Here is a 14762-nt window from a genome sequence, read left to right as displayed (position 1 = left end):
GGCTGCCCAGAGAGGTTGTGGAGTCTCCTTCTCTAGACACATTCAAAACCTGCCTGGACGTGTTCCTCTGCAACCTAGTCTAGGTGATCCTGCTCTAGCAGGGGGGTTGGACTAGATGATCTTTTGAGGTCCCTTCCAACTCCTGAGATTCTGTGAAAATCTTAGTATAGGGAAGAAATTTGATTTTCCTCAGTCTCTAGAAGACCTTATTACTGCTGCTGTAAGAAAATACTTCTAGGGCAAGCTAATTCCTGATGTTACACCACACAGATTGGAAAAATGCTTCCTAGGTTTTCCTGTGAGTAATCACGAATTGTAGCATGCTTGGCCCAAGTTTAAAAGTCTCTGATTTTATACCACAAACAGTGCGCATCTTAATCTGTACAAGGTGTGGGTTCTTTCATTGGTGTTTTAGGTTTGGTTGTTTTTTTTTAAGCAAGAAGCATGTCTGTCAAGGTGCTGTTCTTTACGTTTGCAAGCTGTAGTATTATCAGATGCTTCCCAGCTTTGAGAGCAGCGATATCCAAGGAGCCAGAAGCCTGTAATGCCGCAGGGTAAACTCCGTAAATAGTGACATGCATATGACTGTGCTGCCTGTGAAACAAATCCACTAAACAAAATCTAAGCAAAATCTGTGACAAAGTAAATGCCTCATTTTAATTGGTATTTCTACCTTTCGTCTTATTTGCAAGCATGTAGATAAGCAGCTGTTGAAAATTGTTTAAGCAATACGTAGTTTGTGTTCCTGCCTTGGACCCAAATTGGTCTGTAGATGACTATTTCAAAGGGCAAGGTCTTCCTGCAGAGAAGTAATGTAGCTGCATATACAATCTGCAGCCCCTTACAGTTATATTCTTTTCTAATTACCAAATGGAGTAAAACTAAAATGACTATTTAAAAAAAAATACTGCTAGCTGTAACTCTTGAATTTCTGTATGGTCAAGAATCTGGAGATGGCCATCATGCTTGAAATTAATACTGCCATTATAATAGGAAAAGACGTAAAAGAGCACTAGGTAAACTTTAAAATTTACTGCAATGTTTGTGTCTTACAAATAATTATGTATTACTAAAGTGAGGAAATATTAAAGGAAAAATAGTTGTAAATAGTGCTTGAACATTATTTGTATATTTAGTGTGTTACCTTACAAAAAGAATATTACTGGCACCTTAGTTGAAGCTTTGGTGCATTTATTTATTTCCCAGCCTATGGAAGAAGCAGAAGTGAATCTGAATTTTGGAGCCTTGCTACCCACTGTAAAAATGCTGTAACTTACTTGATGATGGCCTGCCATTTAAAAACAAAGGAACAAACAAACAATCCCAAAAGGTTGTTTCCTAAACAAGACTCTGCCAGGAACATCAAAGCTGAATGTTGTGGCACCCCTTTCCTAACAAACTGTGCCTTAATTTTTCGGAAGGGCATGAGGTAAGCAGGGAGTGTCACTCTGAGCTTTGCTGTTCCCATGTGTGTCAAGTTGCCTTATGTTTTCCTTTAGATTTCACCTCTTAATTTAAGATGCTCACTACCCTTCTGCAATCTATTTGATGTCGGACTGCAAATACGCAGTTGATATTATTTAATTTGATTATTTTTGTTAAATAAAGTTCCATAAGTGTCCATTTATAAAATATTCATAGTGAATTCCTGTACATAATGAATTTGATCTGTACATTCTGCTGTTTTTATTTAGTGTTTGATGTATAAAGTTATGGTTATTTCTGTTATTAAATAAAATGTTTGCCATTAATTACTCTTCGAAGCAACTTTTTTGGGGAAAAAGTATGACAACTATTCAGCCATCTTCAGAATTTCACCTTCCATATAGAGACAGGTGTCTGGTCTGAATAGTTCTGGTAACACCTACATTTTCATTTTTGTTTAAGGCTCAGACAAATTAACGTGTATGAAGAAAGGCCTTCCTGAACTGTCCCAGGGTGGTCTGTGCCTTCGTTTGCTGTTAGAGCAGCTCTAAGCCAGTATCGATGTTGCAGAAAGGCTGATTCCCTTGTGCTGCTCAGCGCAATTCCTGGGGGAAATGCTATGAGCATGTTAGTTTATCAGCTCTTCTGGGAGCCCGTACGGGTAACTAAGCCAGGTGGAAAGTATGTAATTAAATACAAATAGGGGTTTTAAAACCCCTATGAAAAGTTTTTGTCCTGAGGGCAGCATTTCTCATCTTAGGTGAAGCGTCCTGCCTCACCGGTGGCAACATCACTAGAAATGCAGTGCTTTTAGATGTGTAGCGGCCCAAGCTCTTCTTGTCGTGGCCTTAAATTTTACCTGTGAACAGGACTGTGATAAACAAGCATCTGAGTAACAAAAATAAAGCCCAGCCCTTATAAGATGCTTGCTAGTTTCTCAGTTACTCTTTACTGCCCTATCCTGTGCCTGCAATTCTATATAGTAGAGGTTGGTGTATGCATGAACATGAAAGGCTACCAAAGTTACAGTTCTTTGAGAAAACCGAAGGCAGTATTACGATTTTGTAACAAACTACTGAGCATCAGCCAACACTTTACATGCAACTGCTATGTTTACAAATTAGGGAAAGCTGGGAAAGATAATTATTTTTTATTATGACTTGCATTACCTTAAATTAATACGCTTGTACTGCAAGGAAAACCTAAACATAGGCTCATGACACCAAGTTTCAGTGGAGCTCTTGCTACAGAACCACCAACATTTTATTTGTGCATCCGTCTCATCAGGAAACCCAATCCCAAGGACCAAATTTAAGAACAAAGTCACAAGTTAGTAGAGGTTTTAAAGACCTCATTATATGCCACTGAATCAAAATTCATACTCTTAATTGCTAGCTGTGACAGTCACTGCCACTCTTACCCTACCTTGCCTAAAAAGAAGCTGGCATATAGGTATCTATACTGCAAAAAGTGTACACTGTAGAGTTTAAAGACTTGCTTTGGTAACTAAATCATGCTTGGATTCCCACCACTCCAGACCTTTAAATGGAAGTTCATAAACAGAAATTTAACAGAGTTAAATATATACACAGAGTTCAAGTGTCACAGTTCATGTTTCATGCTTTTAATTCTATGGATAACTATTCATCTACCCTGAGGCGATGGCTCCACATTATTAAACACAAGCAGCTTTCTGAAGCAAGCACTATATAGTTTTTAAGATGTCAATATATCAAGTGGCTTTCTGCAATGGAGTGAGTACATCAGTGGACAAGGGAAGAGCTACGGACGTCATCTATCTGGACTTCTGCAAGGCCTCTGACATGGTCCCCCCTCAAAATCCTTCTAAGTTGGAAAGATATGGATTTGATGGGTGGACTCTTCAGTGGATCAGGAATTGGCTGGATGGTCACATCCAGAGGGCAGTGGTCAGTGGCTCGATGTCCAGATGGAAGTCAGTGACAAGTGGTGTCCCCCAGGGGTCCATACTGGGACCTGTGCTGTTTAATAACTTCATCAATGATAAGTGGGATCAAGGGCACCCTCAGCAAGTTTGCCGATGACACCAAGCTGACTGGTGCAGTCAACAAGCCAGAGGGCTGGGATGTCATCTAGAGGGGCCTGCACAAGCTGGAGAAGTGGGCCCAGGTGAACATCATGAAATTCAACAAGGCCAAGTGCAGCATCCTGCACCTGAGAAGGAGCAATCCTCATTATCAGCACAGGCCTGGGGATGACATGATAGAGAGCAGCCCAGCAGAAAAGGACTTGGGGGTACTGGTGAAGGAAAAGCTGGACATGAGCCAGCCATGCAGGCTCACAGTCCAGAAGGCCAACCACATCCTGGGCTGCATCAAAAGAAGCGTGGCCAGCAGAGCAAGAGAGGTGATTCTGCCCCTCTGCTCTGCTCTGGTCAGACCCCACCTGGACTACTGCGTCCAGCTTTGGAGTCCTCAGTACAAGAAGGACATGGAGCTGTTGGAGTGGGTCCAGAGGAGGGCCACAGAAATGATCAGAGGGCTGGAGCACCTCCCCTATGGGGACAGGCTGACAGAGTTGGGATTGTTCAACCTGGAGAAGGCTGCAGGGAGACCTTATAGCAGCCTTCCAGTACCTGAAGGGGGCTTACTAGATAGCTGGGGAAGAAGTGTTTACAAAGGCAAGTAGTGGCAAGGGACAATAGTTTTAAAATAGAGTGGGGTAAATATAGATTAGACATTAGGAAGAAGTTCTTCACTAGGTGGTTGGTGAAACACTGGAACAGGTTGCCCATGGGAGGTGATGGAGGCCCCATCCCTGGAGACATTCAAGGTCAGGCTTGATGGGGCTCTGAGGAATCTGATCTGGTTAAAGATGTCCCTGCTCACTGCAGAGGGGTTGGACTGGATGATCTTTAAAGGTCCCTTCCAACCCCACACATTCTACGATTCTAAATTACAGTAGCATTCATCAGTCACCTTACAGGCAGGCTGGTTGGGTTCTTCCTCCTGCTGATAAAATACAGATTCGAAGAACCTCCACACTGCACCTCCTCTGCTTTTAAAGCAATGGAATCAGATGTGTAAGGGGCTACACCCAGGACTGCCTGAAACACCACCACTAGTAGTTCACTTCACTGGTGTTGTGCGTTTGTTTTTAGATTATTATTTTAATATAGTTAGCATTAGATGAGCTTGGATCCATCCACAGCCCAGCAGGCTTAAAGGCAGCTTAGCTGCAGGGTAACACAAGAAAAGGTCACTGGATAACTACTTGTATCTTCACCTAATGTCTTGACTGTTTTGTAAGCTGCTAAGGTGACAAGTAAAGTTTTACTGATATAGAAGCATCAGCCTTCTGAGATAAAACTGCACAAGTTCCATTCAGCCCCTGCTGTATACATACCTCACTATACTAAGCAGCTAAAGACCTCAGCGTATCTCCCAGAAACACTTAAGACAGCCAAATCAGGTAGTTCTAGGATTCCTGAATATTCTTCGAAAAGAACAAAAACATAACCCACAACCTCCACCAAGACTGCCTTCATGCAAATACTATGACTACTATAAGACGACAGTAGTAACATTTGCCTCGAGGACAGCGTTCAGATCAGTTCTTTCCTGCAAGCAGGTATCAAACACCAGCACACACTCTTGTCAAGATCAAGCCTGTCAGGCACTGAGTCCTGAGGGGATTGGATTTAGGCTACCTTGATCGATTTTCTTCCATGAAGCACCAAGACAGAACTCAAACACTGAGTTAGGCAGGATCTCTCGCTCACCTTCAGACAAGATCTAGAAGCTGCAGGAGTCCCTGAAGGTCTAGGATTACATTTATTGACTATGGGAGTAAGAGAGATAAATATAACTTTTGCTTTCTCACTTGCATGGAAGGCATCTCCTGGCGTGCCTTCTGTTCTGTCTAGCAACTTCCTAAAGGACTTTAAAGCACCATAAAATTCTGTTGAAATGAATGTCTGCTTCAGCCAAAGATGTGGAAGACGCTGCCGGTGGCAGGTTAATGAAAACAGAATAGGTCTCAAAATCATCCTCTTCTCCTTCCTCGAAGTGCCGTTTTGCTTCTTCCTCAGACAAGTGATTGAGAAAGTATCAAGTCACTACTAAAGAGCAAGATAAAACAGTTCTTCACTGTGAATTACCACTATCTTAAAGGGATTTATTTTGACAAACATAACCACATGTGATGAAAATAAGTGAAAAGCAAATGCTTTGTCATGTCTAGTTCCAGAAATGCCCAAATCAGTTTTGGAAGTCCTGAAAGTGTGTTTTGTTGTTTTTGTTGGTTTTTTTTAAATAAACCAAAGATTTCTGCTATGGAAAAAAAATAATGTATACGTTTTTATGTTACGTTTATAACAAGGCTTTTAAAGAAAATAGTTACAGGTATTCAACTGCATCAGACTTTAAAAGAAAAAAAGATTACACATACAATACAAAAATACAAAAAAATATTTTTTAGAACTTACAAACTCAAAAGTCTAAGTGGTCAGAGCTTTCCTAAAATAAAATATATATAAAAAAACCAAAGCAAAACAAAAAACACTTCAAGATGCACTTTCCTTTCTGCACTCACAGATTCAACTTTAGCACGAAGAAAGGTTTGAGAGGCAGAATGAAATAGATGAAAATACTGAATTCTACAACCGGCTCTGGGCTCAAATTAATTCAGTGGTCAACACTATCAGGTATTTTAATAGAGTTTAAATTTAAAAGGAGTTTTAAAACCTTATGTCTGTTGGGGTGGGGGAGAGGGTTTGCTGTTGCTAACTTTTTATTTAACCAGTTCTGCCAGTAAAATGTTTTAAAACTATGCAGTCTGAATTAGACTGAAATTCAGACAGTCCTTCCTAGGTTTGAAATTCTACAGCACTGTTCTGCACTATGAAAGCGAGGAAATTATACTGTCATTGCTGCAAATTACCGCAAGAGGCAGACAGGTAGGAAACGGTCAGGTTTTCTTTCTGAAGTTGACAATTATTAGGACTGCAAACAGAGGATTCTTCTTTGACCTGATAGCGTCCACTGAGGTCACTGCCATCACAGCGTTTTGTTTTAAATGGCAAGACAGGGAAAGTGCATCTTGGATTTTCATACTTAAGCAGTGAGTTACCAGTTTTTGGTGTGGCTTTTATTCCTTCTAGGCATAGTAAAGAAAAATATTTCAACCAAATGTGACGCTTAATGTACATTAGCTCGTCTTTTTGGTGGCAGCTTCTGTGTACCACAAGGAAATGCTAACAAGCGCTACTCAAGGGTAATGATTTAAGAGGAGCACACTGAAAATACTGATTAACCTTTGTAGTGAATATTCTTTACAGACTGTATCTAATATACAGACAAGGCCCATTTCCTTAGGATGAAACAGGCCACAGAAGGTTACACATCCTACATGAAGTTTTAAACAAAAGTAGAGCTTAGTTACCAGAGCCACTCAGAGCAACAGAATTCCTAGTTTGCAGAGACTTAACGAAAGGTGACTGCAGGGAGAAAAAATAAATCCAGGTTCTTATTAATTCCTGCATAAGTTTATATTCAATTACTAGTCCAGTAACACTTCTAGCACAAGACAATGCTCACTGTCATTAGCAGTATTCCTAGGAGTCAACTGTTTCTCCTGTTATAAAGGGGGAGGCAGAAGTGAGAATGCGAGAGCATTCAATGTCAATCTGATTAAAGAGACAGTAACCTTTTTCAATCACCTTAATCACTGACCAAAAATAAAAAAAATAATCTTAAAAAGGTACCACTCCAATTTCTTTATTATCTTAACCTTTTGAAACTAATCACATGGAACTACAAAATTAGCAAATGCCTTGAAATCTGTATACAAAACATAAATTACCTCTAATTTCAAACTCAGTTATTAGTGTACCACTCAAAATCTTATAAAAGTGGCTCCAAAGATAGTCTTATACCATTCTTAAAAAAGGAAACTGTTCCTTCAACGTTACCCCCTCCCCTCCCCCCAAACACCCAACTCTCAATCCACATCATTTAGTTATTGTCTTGGTCATGGACATTTCCAAGGTGAGATTTTATATTTCGTTCCCATAGCTTCTGGTTGTCAGAAAAACCATGCTTTCCTTTATTGAAGGAATTTGGTCCTGCTGAGGTTGGTGTATCCCTGTGAAAAACAAAACAAGATCGGTTGAGAAAGTCAGTTCGACTGTAGCGGTTTGTGCAACATGACACTGACAACACTGATTTCAAGCCCAGCCTGCTGCCAGAAATGATGACACACTTCTTAGTTTACATTACATCAGGAATCCTCACTGTTAGAAAATACAAGTTGGCCACAGAACTCTCTCTGCAGCCCATCAAGACAAAGCGTGGCAGTAACTGCTGCCAGCTGTGAAGAATTTGTTGCAATGACTACAAAACCGAGGATCCGATTTTGCAACTGGAGAAAAAAACCCTAGTGAACAGTAGTGAGCTTTCAGGGGACTGACTTCAACCATCTTTAAAATATATATGCTCAAAAGTCATCCCTAACTTAAGTGAAGCCTCCTTCAAAAACATCCCTGTTTATTTTACGACTGTTTCAAATATACTGTTTCAAATTTGTGACAAGGAGAAGAAATATATGTATTTGTTTTAAAAGTAAACAAGCTGTTCTTTGTCTCTCTGAAAGAGATCATAATCATCTTCCCCTTGCAAAAAAAAAAAATTAAAAAATCTGATCAGGCTACCCTACTGCAGGGAAATTTACAAAATGTAGAACCAGAGAGATACAAAGTTTAGCAGTAAGCAGGAACTCCCAAGAAGAAAATTCTTCTCTTTAATTCTGAATCAATTTCTTCCTCAGAAAGAAGGCATCAAAAAAGATATAAAGTGCATATGTAAATGCACTACTTTTAATCTACAGCTGCAATATCAGAACACATCTATATTAAAATTTTGTTTCTGGAGAGAAACTTTTTAAACTTACTCTTTCTTCCTATTTATAAAGCATCTGCAAGATCTGACCTGCACTCCAGAAGGTATCCTCACGCCCTTCTCCAAACCATAGCTAAAAGCTGACCTACCTTCCAATGTTCTTCATGCGCATCTTGGCTTCTGGAGGCATCTCTTCGGGTTCACTCTGCAGAGAGAAAGGAGGTTAGAGTGTGGCTGGCCGCTGTCACATTTTGGAGTTTTAAATGCCTGACAAGGTGGACTACATCCCTACAGGAAAACAAAGTTACTGCGGACAAAACAGAGGTTCTACAAGGTTATTGAAAGAAATAAAAATTCCTTTGTCACCTCCGTGTAAAACAGAGCAGTAACATGACAATAAAATATTCAGCAAACCAGAAGCAGCACAACTTTTCTTTGCCTCCCAAGCCCAGAGAAAGGAACCAGTAATTAAAATTACGTTGTACATCTCATTCTCAGGGAAAAGTTATCAGCACTTCAATGATTTCTTGAGCCAACACAGAGCCACGAAGATGTAACTTCTTTATCAGAAACAAGAGAAATGTTTCTAACTTAAAAGTTCCTCATGTTTATGTAGAGAACCTTAACAACCCATTCTCTGCCAAACTCTAACCCACACCAAAGGCACTTTAAACTGTGCTGATCATTAGGTTATTACTCACATCTTCATCCTCATTGAAAGCTGCTGCTACAGAAAGGGTTTTTGGAGCAAGGGTAGGAACGGGCTCTTTAGGCTTCTGAAAAAGACCAAACACGCAAGTTAAGTAAGTCTACTAACGCAAAAAAGCAATTCTTGGTATGTTAAATACTGTGGTAAAACAAAGTCAAACATCTTCACTGAAACGGGCAATGAGGGGGGAAAGTTTTTGTTTGAATCAAGTAGATAAAGGTTTCTCTCTAAACAAAAAAGAAAAATGGCTGTTTATTTGTGTGAGAGAGACTCTGAAAAGCAAGTAGAGCCTTCTCATATTGCAACTCCCAACAAGCAAGTCTTAGCTTCCTAGCACACTGCAGGAGCACACAGCCACTGGTGCATGACATGAACAATTAAACCAGAACCTAAGTAAGTTGTGGTATTCAAAATTTTACTATGTCACTGTTCCCATTATTCTTTTGGAGTATTCTTATCCACCAACAACAGGAAAATGAATTTGTGTACCTTCTCGTCTTTTAACAGCATAACAGCTTTCTGGATTAAAACAATTCAACACTTTTTAACTAGCATCAGTGTGCATGACACAGTTCAATTAATATAAGGCTCCTATAAAAAGTATTATTTTGATTTCCAATAAATACCATTCCCTATTTAAGAAGCTATGAAGCTCATGACTGTTACGTGTAATACAGCAGATATCAAAAGTAACTCTGAGACCACTAAGAAAGTGCTGAGTCATCGATAACAGTTGGCTTCTACAGTACTACCAATTACCTACATCAATCACATTCAGTGCTTCCTCCACTTTGACTTTATTGGTGATTATTTCATATACACTCATAGTTTTGAAGCTATACAGAGTCTGCATGCGACTGTCTACAGCTATTCCTCACCAACAGTGTATAACATACAAACGCTGTGCTATTTTTTTAAAGCATCAGTTCCACAGAACAGGTAACATACAAAGGGAGCAAACATGGCTAAAAAGAAACAGGTTCAGCACTGCCCTATGTGGTGTGTTGTCAGTCACCCACTAAATTCAGTGAGCCAGAAATCCTGAGCCAAATTTATTGCCACTGGAAGTATCTTTCTACATGAGAAATCAGAGCTTGCTAGTGGCTCAGAGGAAGCAGCTTTGTCAATTTTTCTGAAGTCTGAGTTGACCTGATTGCATTTATACCCTAGAACGCTGCCAGCTCACATCGCCCTCCCATCCTAAAGTAACAGAACGCTCTTTTCATCTTTTGCAGATCTGTAAAATGCTGGCAGTGCAGGTGCGAGCCTTTCACAAATATGGTTTGAATTTAATCCAGACAAGGATTTATAATCTATCCATCACAGTAGTACATGGGAAGTGTAAATGAACTTTATTAAATAGAGAGGCAGCATCTGGCTTGTCCTTGCCCAAGCTCGTAGAGGACTCCTTTGGCAGTAAAGAGAAGCACCAGATTCACATCTGAACAGGCACAAGCATACCATGTACCGAACACTAACGGGGATCAGAAGCACACAGTATAAATGAATCATACTGACCTTGCAAAGAACAGACAAAGTCACTGAAAAATAAACTATAGTTCTCTGTGCTAAAATAAGATCTCTGGAGTGGAAGATGGCTGATTAAGACATGTAGGAGAGTACTTGCTTTCCTGTAGGCTTTAAGCACCCTATATAATGAAACTCCCAGCACTGATTTCAAAGTAGCCCGAACAGTTTAACAAGTCTGCACATTTCCTGCCGGAAATTATTCCAGACTTACCAAATCTCACTAAAAAATTACTCTGTATGTTCAAAGATCTACAATTCATTTAAATGAAGTCCTATGCTTCCTGAGACAACTGACCCAGTATTAATCACCCTGAAGTACTTACATACACATGACCAGAAGGCCTTGCAATGCTTTCTTAAACTTGCAAGTTACCCAAATTTAACTCAAGGCTTTCCTTCCACACGGAAGCTTCCCCAAAGCACCTCCCCTCTGCCTCACTTTCCTTAAAATTAAAAGCCCTCAGAGAACTTACATTTGCTCCTAGTTTGATGGATATTGCAGATGCCTTCTTTGTTGTCTGACTGCCTATGGAAAATCCAAACTTGGACATTTTGGCAGGAGCAGGCTTTGTGGTGAAGTCTTCAGCTTCTTCATTAGCTGCCCGTTTCTCTGCGCTGCGACTCGAACTTTCTCCTCCATTACTGGAAGAAACAGTCTTAGTTTTCACAGGTTTTTCTGCCTCTTCTTCAGGTCCTGGTGAAGTCGAAACAACTTACCAAGATGAGCTATTTTTACTGAGCAGATTGATGGGAGCAGCAACCTCAAAAAGCATTATACTTTGGATGCATAGGTAAGGTGTTTTTAGTGACAACAGTTTCCACCAACGTACATTTAGTGAACAGCAAAACACAAAAAGGAGAAGAAACTGCAAGTACTCCACTACTTGTAAAGAACTTCTTGTGTGTGAGCCAGGAAAACAATCTTGAAGCACAATCTCTTTATTTAGTATGGAAGTCAAAGTTCACGTAGTAAATTAAATGCAGATCACTAAATCTTTTTAGCGTTTAAGTTGCCATAGATAAGCTTTCATAACTGGAATCCCAATTCCAAATCTAGAATAGATAATCTAAGTTAAAATTAATTCTACTAAATACCTACAAAAACATGTCCATGCCAGTCTAGGCTTGCCTGGCACAACTCTAAAATCATGGCAGTGACTAGAGCAAGGCCAGCTGTCTCAATCACGTTTCAAGTCACTGCTTGTCCGCATCTCATGTGTAATAAATCTGCCAAGCTCTGCTTGAGGAAGGAATCAGCCCTAAAAAAACATATATGTAGATTTCCTCTTTTCTGGTTTGGTATAAGGTCATGGAAAACACAGCAGCTGAACAGCGATCCACAGAGAGAAAAAACGCTCAAATCACATTTTCATTTCTATACACTTGGCTTCTTCAGCTACACCAAGAAACAAAAAGGTCCTTGGAAAACTCATACTGGGCATAGTAAATGCTTCAGCAAAAACATGTTTCTCTGCTGCTGTGATAAGCAAATCAGCAGCAGAAGGGGAAAAAAAAAACAACAAAAAACCCCACTAAAAAAACCACCAAACCCTACGCATTGGGGAATGGCCAGGAAAGTGCTCATACTATCAGTCTAAAAAAATCATGAGCTAGCAGCAGTTCCTCATTATTATCAAGTAGACAACAGGACCCTCCACGCACAACAAATTCGGACCATCAGGGAAGAAAGCTCTCTAAGAGCAAAAAGCTATTTAGTAAGATAGATCAATGGGAGAGAAACTTGTATGAACTGGGGGTCGACAAGATCATAGCTCTGGGAAAAAAAAAGGAAGCAAACAACATCAGGCAAAAAAAATAGGGATACCAACTATATATATTTTTCTGCTATTTCCCAAATAATAAGCAGCAGAATATACCCTTTCTACGCTATCCTTCTAGCTATCAAAATAATAAGTGATTGGAACAAAACCTGATTTCTTATTCACCTTCAGAAACCTGGCAGATCACAAAAGATTATTAAAAACTTAAATCAATTTCACTCTAATTAAAAAAACGGTTCTAGTCCGCACCACTACAAATTTGACCCAGAAAGTATCGATATAAAAGTGACAAACAAAGGAGGAAAGTAAAGCAGATAAGATTTACACTAGTGACCTTGGGTACTGGCTGCTATCTTAGCACAGTTTTCCAAACAGCAGACTGCAGGGCTATGAGAAGCTCTTTACAGCTAGGCCATGCAAACACATTAAACGGAATATTCAATTACAAGCCTAATCTAGGTACACTAGAGGCTGTAAGGTGATTTGAGGGTAGGTAAAAGATTCACTGGCCTTAAAAGTGTTGGAACCAGGGGCCTAGAAGTCTGCTTTTTCTTAAGATCAAAAACCCACAGCAGCCTAAACCTCAGGATACACAGGATCAGTCCAAGTTCCTAAGCTAATGCTAGCCTGAAGCTAGTTACACTACAGCTTGCTTCTCTGACTGCAAATTCTAGCATAATGCTAAGCACAAAATGAAACCTAACACAATCCAGAGTCGGCTGTATCAACCCCCACATTTGTTTTCTCATCAAAATAACAAACAGCTTCTCTCAAAATTAGCTCCTATTGCCACTGTATTATGAATGTTACTTCTACTAGGGCTCCACTTAGGATGAACTCTAGGCTGCTGAAATAAATAGCTTCCTTACAAAACTCTTACTTGCTGAAGGAGCTACAAAGGGTGTAGGAGAATTGGGGTGGGTGGGGAGGCAGCTGTTGTGCCATTCCATTTCTGCAGAAAACAGAAATGCAGATAGATGTTACCCATTAAACAGATACTTCCCATCTCACATGACAATGTGTACATATATGGGACTTTTTTCAAGATATTAAGGCTTCTTTACTATCTCCGAGATATCTCAAGGAGGTAATACTTCACCTACCAAAAGTATCAGTGTAATTTCAAAAACTAGCCTGATCAAACAAAGAAACAAAAAAAAACCCAAATCTGCTTGGGGGTTTTTTTTCATGGATCACAATAATAAAAAGCTGTCCCACTTCACAGATGAGTTTTTCTCCTGAGTATCAACAAGCTGTGTAAGTGGACAATTTCCATTGTCCAGGTGGTTTAAGCAACAAGACTGACAGTGCCAGTTGCACAGCACTTCAGGATCTCTCGCCCCTGGAAGTGCCACCATTGGTGGTGGTAACACCAAACACAAGTTTCAACTACATTAACTTTAAGGTAAACCCCACGGATCTTGGCAAGAGCTACAGACTAAATTACTGTCAAAAATAATCAGGGAATAACTATCTTTCCTTAGGGCAAATACACCATAACTCATTAAGATCATGTTCCAGCACACAAAACAGTATGGATAACTGACATACTGACACTGCCCAGTTACTGTATTACTAATATTTAAAAAACAAAACAAACCCCAAGCAGCGAAGAAAAAACCACAAAACCAAACCCAACAGAATACCAAGAGACAAGGAACTACCTAAAACCAGGTATTACTGTTCATATTTTAGTGATTATCAAAAATAACATACACTTTTGAGGTTATCCTAATGGTTTACAAGTTTGATCTAATCTTTCAACAGGTCAAAAAAATGTACTCTACCTATAAATATACTTAAATAAATTAAAAAAAAAAGAAAAAAAACTAATAATAAAAGGGATGCTTTAGCTTTGCAAAGACACTGTCTTCTCAATTTTAAATTAGGGGAAGAAAAAGAAAAAAGAAATATTATTAAAAATTTCAGAACTGATAATAAGTAGTACACAAGATGTCAGCAATGCCCAAATCATAATATAAATAATATAAACCCGAAAACTTGTAGATCACTGCCAAGCAAAAAACCCAGGATACTTAAAACGTCAGATAAGAAATATTCACTTATGAGTATCAGCCATTGTACCCACTCTTGAAAAGGCACCACAGCTGCTAAAAGCTAATCTTTAGGGCGTTTTCTTCATCCTTGCCAGCAGCAACGGCCAAATTTCTCTCAATACACGGCAGAACTACTCCGTATATTTTTTAGAGAAAGAGAAATAACGCATTTATGCGCGCAAGATTTTTTAAAAATCTTCCGTAAGGCTGAGGCTAACCCTCAGGCGTGAGGCCAGGGGGCCCAAACCTCGGCCTCTCCTTCGGTGCAGTCCCCTCAGGCCCAGGCCGCCCCTCTTCCCCGCAGGGCCGGGCACGGCGTCGCACGGCCCGGCCCGGCCAAGTCCAGCCCGGCCTGGCCCAGGCCTGACCGGCTGCGGGCAGCACC

General features: G+C 39.9%; 1 protein-coding gene across 1 annotated transcript; it reads right to left on the bottom strand.

Moving 5' to 3' along the window:
- Positions 1–7167: 7167 nt before the first annotated feature.
- On the bottom strand, positions 7168–11233 carry PCNP (PEST proteolytic signal containing nuclear protein; the record flags this gene model as incomplete). The annotated part of the gene is made up of 4 exons (XM_010181952.1): positions 7168–7548; positions 8450–8505; positions 9002–9076; positions 11013–11233. Coding segments are annotated over 4 exons (482 nt in total), but the record flags the coding sequence as incomplete, so codon positions are not given.
- Between the last annotated feature and the right edge of the window lie 3529 nt (positions 11234–14762).

The sequence above is a fragment of the Mesitornis unicolor genome, unplaced genomic scaffold (assembly GCF_000695765.1).
Source record: "Mesitornis unicolor isolate BGI_N332 unplaced genomic scaffold, ASM69576v1 scaffold26693, whole genome shotgun sequence".
NCBI classification, from domain to species: Eukaryota; Metazoa; Chordata; class Aves; order Mesitornithiformes; family Mesitornithidae; genus Mesitornis; species Mesitornis unicolor.
This window is presented reverse-complemented; position numbering and strand designations above follow the sequence as displayed.